The 13,664-nt window shown below is 41.8% G+C and overlaps 1 protein-coding gene across 1 annotated transcript in view; it reads left to right on the top strand.

Moving 5' to 3' along the window:
* LOC136577905 (ectonucleotide pyrophosphatase/phosphodiesterase family member 7-like) overlaps positions 1-13,664 on the top strand; it is a 72,721-nt gene that overhangs the window by 41,976 nt on the left and 17,081 nt on the right. Inside the window, exon 3 of the mRNA XM_066577822.1 lies at positions 10,320-10,661. Within this exon, the coding sequence (XP_066433919.1) occupies positions 10,320-10,661 (342 nt within the window). The remainder of the gene's footprint in view (positions 1-10,319; positions 10,662-13,664) is intronic.

The following is a 13,664-nucleotide window of genomic DNA, read 5'->3' as shown; positions in this document are numbered from 1 at the left end:
CGTGGTTTCATTTTATGAAACCGCTCTCAGACCAAGAGCCTAAAAATAGAAAATATGCAGCATTTCCTATTCTTGGGGGGCAATATTGCCCATTCATTCCTATGGCTGCATGATAAAGAAACATATTCCTCTTGCGATGTGTGAGTGCGATGCGTTTTCTGATTTTTACTATTGAAACAGCATGCGATATTCACTTGCATGAAAATCGCATGTGCGGGGATACGCTTTTCTTGATGGAAAAATCACAGGTTTGAGGCTTCTTTCCCAGAAGCGTATATCAGCTGGCCATTTTCACAGCCGCCTGATACAAACTATGCAGGGAGAGCTAAAACTGGTGAACAGGCACACAAATCAAGCGTTTGTGCGCCCGTTCAGATGACATGTCGTCGCTCCTTTTCCCTCCCTCCCCATCGCAGGCTCACCTGTTTTTTTCTCGCAGCTGGCTCTCTGCAATGGGAGGGGGCGGGTGGGGGCAGAGTTAAGTGCTGGACCTTCCCGCCTTCTCCCATTGATAGCTATGGATAAGGGGTGGGCAGGAGGCGGGAGCTTAGCTCTGTGCGGTCCCGCCCCTTGTCCACAGCCAGCAATGGGAGGAGGCGGCATGGGGCAATGCTTAGCTCTGCCCCCATCCCACCTTCTCCCATTGGAATCAGCTGGAGGGGAGGAGAAAGAGAGAGTTTAGCAGTCACACTGCTAAACTCCCTCCCACCTCCCTTCTCTGGCCGCTGTCATGAGCTCCCATAGGAGCCTATGCAGCGGCCGACATATTCCGGCCCAAAATATAGTTCCAAGACTATCTTTTCGGCCCAACGTAAAAATGCCCAACGCTATATTGGCCGGTTGGGCGCTTTTTCGTTGCGAGAATACGGCCTTGTGATCTGATGCATTGGAATCCAGTGCATCAGATCACAGCATATATCGTCCGACCGTGAAAACGGCGGGCCAATATACACTCTTGTGAAAGAGCCCTGATTCACACAAGCATTTTTACGCATCTAATTTAACCACAATAAAAAATTACGAGCATCTGAAGCATTGGTCTCCAATGTATTCATTCAGATGGTCGATTTTTAGTTGCATAAAAACAGCGCGCTGTGAAAGATAGGACATCAGCGACCGAATATGTCATTCGCTTTTATACGCAGCCGGAAAAGATGTGTCTTGCCTTATCTTTCAGCTGATATAAGCTCCTTTGGGAGCTGCAGAAAAAAGAAGGGGGGGAGTTTACCCGTGTCCAATGCTGCGAAAACATGACAGGTGGCTGTATTTAGGCATTAGAAGTAATTCAGAAGATTTTGCCAATCAAGGGAATTCCAGGCTGCAGCGTATTTTTTTCGCGAATATGACGCACCTGGGCGTGGAAATGGAAGAGAAAACGCTAATTTTAGCTGCTACTCGATCACTGTTTTTTGTCGTCCGTGCATTTTTCTGCTACAGTGCGGCCAGGAAAATGATGCACCACCCCTGTAAAAGAGGCCTTAGGGCTCATTCACATGAGCGCATATTAGCCGCTGTTTTCACAGCCGGACAATATACGCTTCCATCTGATGCATTGTATTCCAATGCATCAGATCACACAGACGTATTCCTGTGGCATATAAGCGGCTGACCAATATAGCGCCGAGCGCTTTTACACCGGGCAGGAAAGATAATCCTGGAACTATCTTTCTGCCCAGAATATGTCGGCCGCTACATAGACTTCTATGGAAGCCAATGACAGCAACACCTGGAGAAGGGATGTGGGAGGGAGTTTAGCAGCTTGACTGCTAAACTCCCTCCCCCTTCTCTCCTCCTCTCTCCTCCCCTCCGGCTGTTTGCAATGGAAGGGGGTAGGATGGAGGTGGAGCTAAGCTCTGCCCCATCCCATTGCTGGCTGCGGACAAGGGGCAGGCAGGGGACGGGTGCTTAGCTCTGCCCCTCCCCCGCCCCCTCCCACTGCAAACAGCCAGAGTGGAGGAGAGAGTAGGTGAGCCAGCAAGGGGGAGGGAAGCGAAAGACAGCTTAACAGAGCTAGATGTCTCTCCCTGCCCAATGGCATTGCGGCCTAGGCGTCTATGCACTGGGCTTGGGCCGTCTGAACGGGTGCACAAACGTTAGATTTGTGCGCCCATTTACGGGTTTTAACAGAGCGGGTGGGCGCACGTAATAACACCTAAGGCCGCAAGAAAGAGGCCTTAAAGTGTCATTTTTACTGCATTTTGAATGCCATAAATCCTCCAAAACTGTCACAAAAGCATTTTTTTCAATTTCATTCCACCTAGAAACTTTTATAAGCTCTTCAATACTGTTCATGGTAAAGTACATGGTACCTTTCAAAAATACAGCTCATGGAGGGGCGTGGCCTGATAATGGACCAAGAAGGATTGTCTAGAGACCTCTCCAAGTTACTACATCCAGCTCTCTTGCAGAGTACCTAGCCTGCCTCCCACCTTCAGAGAAAATACTCCACATGATGTCATAGCTCAAATACATTTTTTCCACGTCAAGGAGGCCTTCACATTTGCTTCACGCAAAGCGGTTATCTTACCTGAACCCTATGCAGAAATCCATCTTTTTCTGACCTCTTGCAAGTGACAAACCAGATAAGAAGATTTTTCACCCCCATCACCTCTGTCTTATAAATGGGTTCTTCTACCAAACTACTATTCCACAAGGATGGATCTACCCATGTCCTTTCTAAAGCTACTTGCTACATGGGGACTGCATTATCCAGAGCAACAGAAGTTGACCTCCCTAAAATGCCTCACGAAGCCTTCACATGATTGGGCAATGAAAACATCTTTCCACTGCGATACTTACTTTCTACGTCTCAGGTTGTAGAGGTCTTGTTCCCTCTCAGGTAAACTTTTCTCCCCCCCATATATTGCAGGCTATACAGTCCTGCTGGGACTTCCACTATACCCCCGTTTAGAGTTAGTTGTTTACTTATTTAAACATTGTTCTATCGTTTGCTCCAAGATAAATGCACTTAACATTTGTTCTCAAATTGCTACACTTTACAGGTCTTCCTATTTTATGCACATTCTCCGTTTACTACATCCAGCTAGGGTTCCACCTTAAATAGCACTTCTCAATCTATAGCCGTGTCACTTAAAATATTATCCTTGAAGACGAAGGGGCTTAATTCCCCTTTTAAGAGCTCTTTAGCACGGAAAGAGACATTACTTAGTAGAGCAGACACAGTTTGCTTTCAAGAGACACATTTTTCCTCTTACTGCTGCCCTGCCTTTTCTCATAAAAAATATCTCAACAATCTTTATTGCTTGTTCTGACAGGAAAAAAGCCGGGGTACTAATTGCTTTTAGTTATAATGTTGATTTCAGTATTAACTACTCTATAGTGGACCAGGGTGGGATATTCCTCGTCCTGTTGGGATTACTTTATAATTCTCCCATAATTTTGGTGCATATCTACATACCAAACTTGATCAGATTCGTTTTTTTAAATAAAGTTGTTAAAAGAATTAGAAAAATTCAAAAAGGGAACCTTATAATCTGAGGTGATTTTAACATAATTCCAGATAGATAATATGACTAAACATGGCAAGCAACAGAACATCTCATATGCTTACTCCTCTCTCAAAAAGGTTGATCTCTATGACATGTTTAGAAGACGTAATTTAACTTCTAGCGCATTACATTTTACTCCCATGGCATAATTCTTTTTTTCAGATAGATTTGTTGTTGCTTGTGTTATGTCTGTTGGGAGAACCAAATCACCACACTTCAACACGGACGCAAAATGGTGTCCTAGTAAAACCACAAATACACTCACATAGTATTCGCAAGGACAAATTACACCACTCCATGCAATGACAGAAGGAAGCTTGTCCCTTACTAATCAGGGGAAGTGGGTCACCCCTGCTTAAAAGCGGGGTAGGAGTCCTAATAAGGACAGCCCCACTGTCTTCATCTCAGACCTGGCTATCCCTGATTAGGAACCCAGCAAGATGAATCAAACAGAAAAAACATAACTGTTCACATCTATACACAGAACAGTACAGTTCATACACCCCATGTCTGGCCACCTGCACAGACCCAATGCACATGTCACTGTTCACACCAACACATGAGGTCATGCATACCACACAGAACAGGACTGTTCATACAACACATGTCTGGCCACCTGAACAGACCCAAGAGACCACATTGTTGTTCACACCAACACACAAGGTAATGCATACCACACAGAACAGTAACCCCACTCAGAACTCACATGCATACAACTAGTAAACCATAGATAGTCCAAATGTCCTCACACCTAGGGGAAAGAGAGTCAGCCACCGTGCTGACATAAAAAAAACTGTGGCAGGAATCACCCATCTGACAACACGTGACATTAGACATCCGAAGGCCACACCTGTTTGAGGGAAGGGAGAGGGGGTCTGCATAAGATGCAGATAGGGACAACAGGTGTCCAGACCATCCTCAGTGAAGGTGAGAGAGACACTTCAGACTAACATGCATAGCACTAGCTCTGAGTGGGAACAACACACAATGAGTAAATTTAGTGAAATGACCAGCATCCTCTAATCAGAGAAACTGGTATTTATGTGCAGCAGACCAGAGAGGATTGGCTGGCTGCAGAAACTCTACACCAAGCCAGCTTAATTATCCCACAGCTGTGATGGTATGCTCCTGGGAACCCATAAAACTACAGGTCCCAGCAGCACAACCTAACAGGTTGACCGAAAGTCCATTTCTTCAGTTAAAATTTTCCGACATAAAATAGCCACATGGTCGGATCATTCTCCATTTTTTTTATATATAACAATAGACAACTCTGTTCCCAACACATTGGCACAATAACATATTTCTCATGAAGCAGCCCTTTTACAGAGAAAAAAATCACCGACTCATTAGCTGAGTATTTTCGACACAATGATATGCCTGACACGCATGCCTTTTCTATCTAGAATGTGCACAAAGCTTTCATAAGAGGCGTTATGATTAAATTAAGCTCTCAACATAAAACACTTAGGCAATCTTGTATTAATGATATTTTAACTCAAATCACAGCCTTAGAAGAAAAGCTTCAGCGCTCCCCAATGGACAATTTACACACTAACCTCCTTAAATTAAGGTACAATTTGCATTCTGTATTAATGGAGGATTATGATAAGTACTTAAATTACTCCCGCATGTCATACTGTATCTCCCACAACAAACACACCAGATTAATGGCCGGTAAAATCAAGCCGAAACAAGCAAAAGCAAGGGTCCTTCATTTGTTGATGGCAGAAGGTTTTAATGCTAAAATACTGCACCCGCAAGGTATTGCAGATCAATGGAGTTCTTTCTATTCCAGCCTATATAACCTTAAATATGACATGTCCACTTTTCAACCTAACAGCTTTTTAATTCAGTCCTTTTTGGAAGAAAAAAAAATATCTCCTGTCACTGTCCTCATCACAACTGGATAGTCTTAATGTTCCTAACCTCACATTAGAGGTTTCTGGGGTGATCAAGTCCCTCAAATCTCAAAAAGCCCCTGGTCCCCGGTGGCTTTGTTGATGAATATTGCCAGTTTTTTAACCTATCTTGTCCCCTCATCTCTCCTCATTAAGATATTTAATTGTGCTATTCTTCATGGCAAGATTCCTGGCGAAATGCTCCAGGCCACCATTGTCATAATTCCAAAACCTGATAATCTTCCTGATTCTCCTGCACATTTTAGGCCAATATCTTTACTCAACAATTTATTCCAAACTCTTAGCACAGTGTTTACTTCAAGAAAGGTAGACAAGTGTTGGATGGAACTAGGAGAATAATACACTTTATTGCTGGGGTGGGGATCTTTTCAATGCCTTCTCTGCTCCTTGCTTAGGATGCAGTGAAGGCATTTAGAGATGAGCGAGCATACTCGTCCGAGCTTGATACTCGTTCGAGTATTAGCGTGTTCGAGATGCTCGTTACTCGTAACGAGTACCACGCGGTGTTCGGGTTACTTTCATTTTCTTCCCTGAGAAATTTGCGCGCTTCTCTGGCCAATAGAAAGACAGGGAAGGCATTACAACTTCCCCCTGCAACGTTCAAGCCCTATACCACCCCCCTGCAGTGAGTGGCTGGCGAGATTAGGTGTCACCCGAGTATTAAAATCTGCCCCTCCCGCGGCTTGCCACAGATGCATTCTGACATAGTTCAGGGAAAGTGTTGTTGATGCCGGAGCTGCTATAGGGAGAGTGTTAGGAGTGATTTTAGGCTTCAAGAACCCCAACGGTCCTTCTTAGGCCATAGAAATCGCAGATCGCACCTATGTGCGATCTGCGATTTCTGTTCTCTTCTCTATATGCGCTCAATGGGGCCAGCGGCAGCAGCGCCGACCCCATTGAGAACATATAGAAGACAAATCATTCTTCTCTGCCACAGCTGTAATGATTTTTATTCTTTGCTCCACTGTATTGCCAGCGTTTAAGGTGACAGTTGGGGGGTCGTCTTATACGCCCCGTCGCCTTATACGCCGGTATATATTTTTATTGTAACACATTTCTGGATGAATTGCAAGGAAGGGCTTATATATTTAAGCCCTTCCCGACAATTCATCCTGCGATCACCGGCAGCCCATTGCTTTCAGTGGAACCTGCTGTATTGTTGGCTCCATTGAATTCAATGGGCAAACATCGTTCTTCTCTGCCACAGCTGTTACAGCTATGGCAGAGGAGAACGATCTTTATGCTGACAGTGGGGGGGGGCCCACTCTTGCCACTATTGTGGCTTAATAGTGGGACCTGGGAACTTGAGATGCAGCCCAACATGTAGCCCCTCGCCTGCCCTATCCGTTGCTGTGTCGTTCCCATCACTTTCTTGAATTGCCCAGATTTTCACAAATGAAAACCTTAGCGAGCATCGGCGATATACAAAAATGCTCGGGTCGCCCATTGACTTCAATGGGGTTCGTTACTCGAAACGAACCCTCGAGCATCGCGAAAAGTTTGTCCCGAGTAACGAGCACCCGAACATTTTGGTGCTCGCTCATCTCTAAAGGCATTTGATAGATTGCACTGGGACTTTCCTTTTTCCACCTTACTCAAATTTGGCTTATCTGGTAATAATTTTAGAGTGAGACAGGCCTTCTAAGGCTTTCCCTCTACAAAGGTTCTAGTAAATGTTTTTTTATTTTGTTAATCGTTTCAAATAATTAATAGGACCCCTCAGGGATGGCCCATATCCCCTCTATTATTTATTGTAGTAATGAAGCCTCTTGCAGAAATGCTTAGAACAAAATCAACATCAAAGGTACTTTAACAGGTCATTGAGGTTTTGGAGTATCTTCTTCCTAATTAATGCATTAAGGAGTGGTCCTGGAAAGGTATTCATGATATCTTAGACCTTTTTTATATACAGAGATTGGTTTTCACATTGACATCTTTAAATATTGGCAAATCTGCTCTTTTCTTAGGGACTCTTCTTTGTCTGAAGTTTCGCTTCCTCCACTGCTACTAGATGTTATATCCCATGCATAGTCACAATCTCTCATAAATATGCTAAAGATTTATGAATTGCTAGAAGAGAACATGCAAGCCTTCAAGAAAGCTCACTTTTTGAATTTGGAGAAAGACTTTTTGGTGGAACAATTGACTAAGGCTTTAGTTTGGCACAATACATCCTTACTACTGGTAGTGCCTCCTTATTGGAGGTCCATTATAAACTCCTCACAAGATAGTATTGTACCCCAGCAAAGTTGGCGGGACTTTCCCCTAGGTCATGCAACTTATGTTGGAGGAATTACAGCCATGCAGGCTCTTTGCTCCATCATTCTTGGGAATCCATGCTTCTCTCTTTCTGGAAAGAGGTCCTTCTCCTTATATGAAAAATAAAGGGAGTAAGAGTTCCCATGAAACCTTCAAGTGCATTGCTCTTGATTGGCATAAAAACCACTTTACTCTAGAAAGCTTATTGAACACATCCTTCCTTTAGCCAAGCTTCTTCCGACTAGGAACTGGAGATCTCCCAGTATCTTTATCTCTGAACATACTGTTTATGAAAATCTTTTTGTCCTGTGAAAAAACAATTTGAAAAGTTTCTATCCAATGTGGAATCCATGGCTTAAATATTTCCATGACTAAGTGAGCTGTAACTTTGAGCACTGTTCTCCTATTCCTGCTATTTTAATTCTGAACTTCTTTTTTCCCTTTCTTTTCCTCCAATTGCTATAATAATGTAATTTTGTTTGCGAGTACTGGTATACAAGCTTTCCCTTTTATTTGGTAATCAATATTGTTATTTCTCTATTTCATTGTAAAATCCTAATAAAAATGTATTGCAAAAAACTCTTGATTACCATGACTCACAATTACTGGGCTGGGTTGGCATACTAATAAGTGATTTTCTACAGAACCGTGATGAAAGCTCTATAGAAGAATCTTACTCTCAACAAATTAGCAGCTAAAGGCCTATACATCATTCTAGCACTGTATGCATTTGTACCTTTTCCTAACACATGCTGAACAATTTTATTGAATTTAGTCATTTTCAGAACTTTCAGAACAAAAAGAATTTGGACAATGGAGGGATGCCAGAATAGAACTACATTTCTTCATGAATGTTGGATGATAGGAAATTATGGACCATATTCTAATGGTTTAATGAAAATTATTTCAAAGCTACTCTCCATATTCTTAATATACCTTATTGAAGCAGAGAATAATATGTATATACGCTAATGACTTTTTGAGAATTTTGAGATGCATCATATTCTTCCATTGCTCCTGATGTCGTATAAGCAGGGAAACATCATTGTTTCAGATTTTTGTTGTGAGCATTAATTATATACATTTCTTTGATATTTTCAGATATGTAGTACTCCTCAAAGAAGTAAACGCGTAGTGCTTCACAACATGCTGTATACAATATAGGGTGTTCAAGTACGACTATAACGTTCAGCACAAGAACATTTTGCATTTTGCCATTTAGAATGGTTTATAATGAGTTGCTATTACAATAGAAAAGTCATTTACATCAGCTGTCTATTAAACATCATGCCAATACACTAATAACTTTTCACCCATGCTTAGTATAGTGGAAAGCAAGGCAGAAACTGAACCTAATAAAATTATGTAAGATAGTATAAATCAGTAAAGATATGATAATCTCATCAAGCAGGTTCAAGGAGAACATCTAAGAATTATAAAACTTATTACAGTTTGTTACTCACCACTTTCTTGTTCATTGTACCAATGAAATTATACCGAACAATGAAGAAGAGTAAATTGTTGTGTTGTATCTGTTTAGAAGCAAATCAAACTCATTAGTAACTTATAAATCTGCTATTGTGTCAGCTTTTTCCTAACTTTATTTCATCACGTGTTTAGCTAATATTCTATTCAACCAAACTGTTTCATTTGAAGATTATAATAGTCACAGCATGCCTCCGCTGCCCGCTGGGGCAGCTGTTGGGCACCACTCTTATGCTCATGCTGCCCCACAGCTCACTTCTTGATGTCTGCCTGTAGAACTTGTACGTTCTCCTTCTCCGTCTCTTTAAGGGCCGGTACACACTTCTCTAACCTGTCTCCCACCAACTACCACACATCTCTGGTTATTTTAGGCATCCTCCCCTCATACAGGATTTATAAGCAATTGGTTCCATCCATTGTCACAATGCCCTTGCCTTTGTATTCCAGTTCTGATCTTTACCTACTCCCTGACATTCCTTATTTCTATACTCCCAACCTCAGCTACTTTTTGGACTTTGCTATTTGCCTACTGCCTACTCTGACCTTTGCCTGAATATTGTTACTGAAGTTCTGCTGCCAGTCTGGACAAATCTCAGTTTACTCCATAAAGTACCGCACATTGGCCCAGAATGTCACAGCCCATCAAGGCTCCTTGGAGAATGCATAGTCCATGCAAGCTGCTATTCAAGTAGTATTTCCAGTTGCCACGCACGTGTTCATACAGTTAACCCATCAATAAAGCACCAAACTAGCCACTCAGACTATGCTTTTGCCTTCTGCAGTTGTTCCTGCCTCTGTACCCTAGCTTCCATAGTCGTCACACTGCAATGGAGATCTTAAGTCCTGCTATGGTTTTTTGAATCAATGCCAGATACACATTGAACTCAAACTTGTACAGCACTATACCAATTGTACCAAGATAGCATTATATATCTCCTTCTTGTCTGGTGAAACCTGAGTATGAGCAAATCTGTTATGCGAATGTAATAATGCCACAATTATCAATCTTCAGACACTCTTGACTACTCTTTGTACTGTATTTGATGAACCAGGCTGGGTTTTTTTTTTACCGCTTCTATACTCCTACGCCCTCAGCAAGAGTCATAAACTATCAGTCAGTATGCTATACAATTTCTTACATTAGCAGCAGAACTGGAATGGAATGACAGCATTCTGGGAGGGGCTCTCCAGAGGGATTAAAGATAAACTAGCTGGTAAAGATCTACCTTCCACCCTGGAGGACCTCATCTATCTGGGCTCTGGATTTGATATTTGTTTTAGAGAACATCTCCAAGAGGTTAACCATGAAAAGACGAACATTTTTCTGGCTCCCAGATACTCTAGATCACTTCATCATTCTGCTTGCCAGGCTAGCACCAAAAAATCCCTCACTCCAGCAGCCTGCTCTACCCTTATCCCACAGATGCCCTGGTTGCACATTGCCATGGACTTTGTCACTGATCTTCCAAATTCTCCCAGCAATACTGTAAGCTGAGTAGTTGTGAACAGATTCTCCAATACGTCTTACTTCATTTCCCTACCTGGTCTGCCTTCTGTTTCCCACCTGGCTTGTGTCTTTGTGGATCACATTTTCAAACAGCAAGGAATTCCCTTTATGGCAATGGTGGACAATTCATATCTATATTTTAGAGAGCATTATGCAGCCTGATGAATGTTTAAACTTGACTTTTCTTCAGCATATCATCCTCAATTCAATGTCCAGGTAAAGCATACTTTACCTTTTGAGTTGAGTTTTACAAACTTTTGAGTTGTTTCTCAGTTATTTTATGTCATCCCAGCAAGATAACTGGTCATTACTCCACTCTTGGCCTGAACTTTCACTCAATAATCATGTGAACCAGTCCAAAGGATCTACCCTGTTCTTCATAATCTATGGTCAGCATGCCCAAATTCCTCTGCCTGTTTCTTCCACCTCTGATATGTCAGCTGTAAATCAATGCCACTGTGAATTCCTATAAAACTGGAACATGACTAAAGGCTCTCTTACTACTACTGTGAATTTGATGAAGCGGACTGAAGAAAGAACAAGGTGAATTCTTCCCAAATACATCCCTGAGGACAGAGTGCAGTTATCTTTTAAAAATATATGTCTTAGGATGGCCTCATTCACATTTGCACCCCGCTTCCTAGGTCCCTTCTGAGTTCTTAAGCAGATCAATTTAGTCACATAGAAATTTAGTCTGTACCTTTCTAGAAGAACTGAATTCTTCATGTTTCTCTCCTAAAACTGTTGATCCCTAATTGGTATTATCAGTCTACTGTGCCCTCTGCAGTCTCTGCTCTTTCTGAGGAATTTGAAGTCAAGGACAGATAAAAAGCAAGCTCTTCTTTCCGGTAGATTGGAAAGTTTATCGTCCAGAGGAGAGGACCTGGAAACGCCTCCTGAAATGCTCCTGATCACATCAAAAAATTTTATTCAGCAAAAAAGAGGGGGCCAGAGGGGGCCTCAGGGGTGCCACTGTTGCCCAGCTTGCTCACCTGCTGCTGTGGCCATGGTTGGGCATCACACTCATCTTCATGTTGCACACAGCATAGCTAGCTAAAAAGGCCAGCAGGTACTTCCCTAGCCTGTTACCCACCAATCACCACAAACCTCTAGCTATATTAGGCATCCTTCCTCCATGGAGAATGTCTTTGAAATTGACTCCATCCATTGTCACAAAGCCCTGGTATGTGTTTACCGGTTCTGACCTTTGCCTGCTTGTTGACATTCCTGATTTCTGTGCTCCCGACCTCGGTTACATTTTGGACTTAGCTATTTGTAGGCTACCAGCCTTGACCTTTGCCTGGATATAATTTCTGAAGTTATGCTGCCCGTCCTGACCACTGCTAGTTATTCTGAGAAGTCTGAGTTTACACCACCAGGTACTGCACATTGGCCCTGTGCAGCACCAGGAACCACAAAACTGAAACCATCTCTGGACATAGCATCTTGGGGACCCTGCAGTAAAGACCAAATCCTACTTGGAGGTGTCAAGGTTGAAAATCAAGGTTTCCCAAGTGCTGCCTCCTTAGACCGCCCAAAGTCAAATCAGTGTGTGGCAAGGCGGATCCACATTCGCCTGCCTGAAAGTAATGTATTTGATGCTTTTAAGTTCACTTCTTTTTAAACGTATGAATCAATTTGATGCAATAAATATGTCATATGTGCAGCAAACAAACATTTTTATATTCATTTACTCTTTACCCAGTGCCGCAATTACAGTTTTAAATGAACAGGACAGTGGCTCAGTGGTTAGTGCTACTGTCTTGTAGAACGGTGGCTACCAGATTGGAAGTGTATAAATAAACTAAGAACTAAGTCTGTGAATGGGGCTGAACATGGTTGAGCTGCAGTACAAAGCACAGACACACTCATATAGATGACCCTGTGCAAGGTAATGCAGTGAAGTGGCTGCTGTGCCCTTTCATTCAGGTGAACAGTGTGGGACTCGAAGCTGGGAAGTTATTCCTTATTCCCTGTGGACCAAGGATAACTTTATAACTTGGCACAACTCCTTGAAGAGAACATCAGCTTGGAAGTTAGGCAGCATAGACAGCCAATGATTTTCTAGACTGGAAACAACTCTAGTAAAGAAGCAAACTCACAGCAAACTAAGATCTTAAAAATAGTGAAGATATGAAATGCAAAATTCATTAGAAAGATCAACAACTTATTACACTATAATACAAGAGACTCACAATCCTGCAGCATTTAGGGCGCTTTTACATGTGTTACGTTTTTCCACGCTGTAGCAGATCGAAGCTGTGTCTCGCGATGACCACACACTTACGCAACTACATTATTTTAGTTGCCTTATTTTTATTTTTCCACTCTATATGGTTTTAGTTGGAATTGTACAGATAACGGGCCACATTGAAAGTGGAAATAAATCTGAAATGATTCACCTTTATTGGATTTTTTAATATGACAAAAACATGACATTTTAACAGATAGATAGATAGATAGATACGAGATAGATAGATATGAGATAGATAGATAGATAGATAGATAGATACGAGATAGATAGATATGAGATAGATAGAGATAGAGAGATACGAGATAGATAGATAGATAGATACGAGGTAGATAGATAGATATGAGATAGATAGATAGATAGATACGAGGTAGATAGATAGATATGAGATAGATAGATAGATAGAGATAGAGAGATACGAGATAGATAGATAGATACGAGGTAGATAGATAAATATGAGATAGATAGATAGAGAGATACGAGATAGATAGATAGATACGAGGTAGATAGATAGATATGAGATAGATACGAGATAGATAGATACGAGATAGATAGATAGATAGATAGATAGATAGATAGATAGATAGATAGATAGATAGATATTGTATTTATGTAACTGATTTGGCATTGAGTGAAAGATGTATTAGCTAATCTAATTGCTTGATTCTGGTTGACAAGCAAGGGTATAAATTGTATTATTATGCTTATGCTTTGCTCCATTTTATGTGCAG

This window comes from Eleutherodactylus coqui, chromosome 8 (assembly GCF_035609145.1).
Source record: "Eleutherodactylus coqui strain aEleCoq1 chromosome 8, aEleCoq1.hap1, whole genome shotgun sequence".
NCBI lineage: Eukaryota > Metazoa > Chordata > Amphibia > Anura > Eleutherodactylidae > Eleutherodactylus > Eleutherodactylus coqui.
The sequence above is the reverse complement of the archived record's forward strand: the minus strand, read 5'-3'. Positions and strand labels throughout refer to the sequence as shown.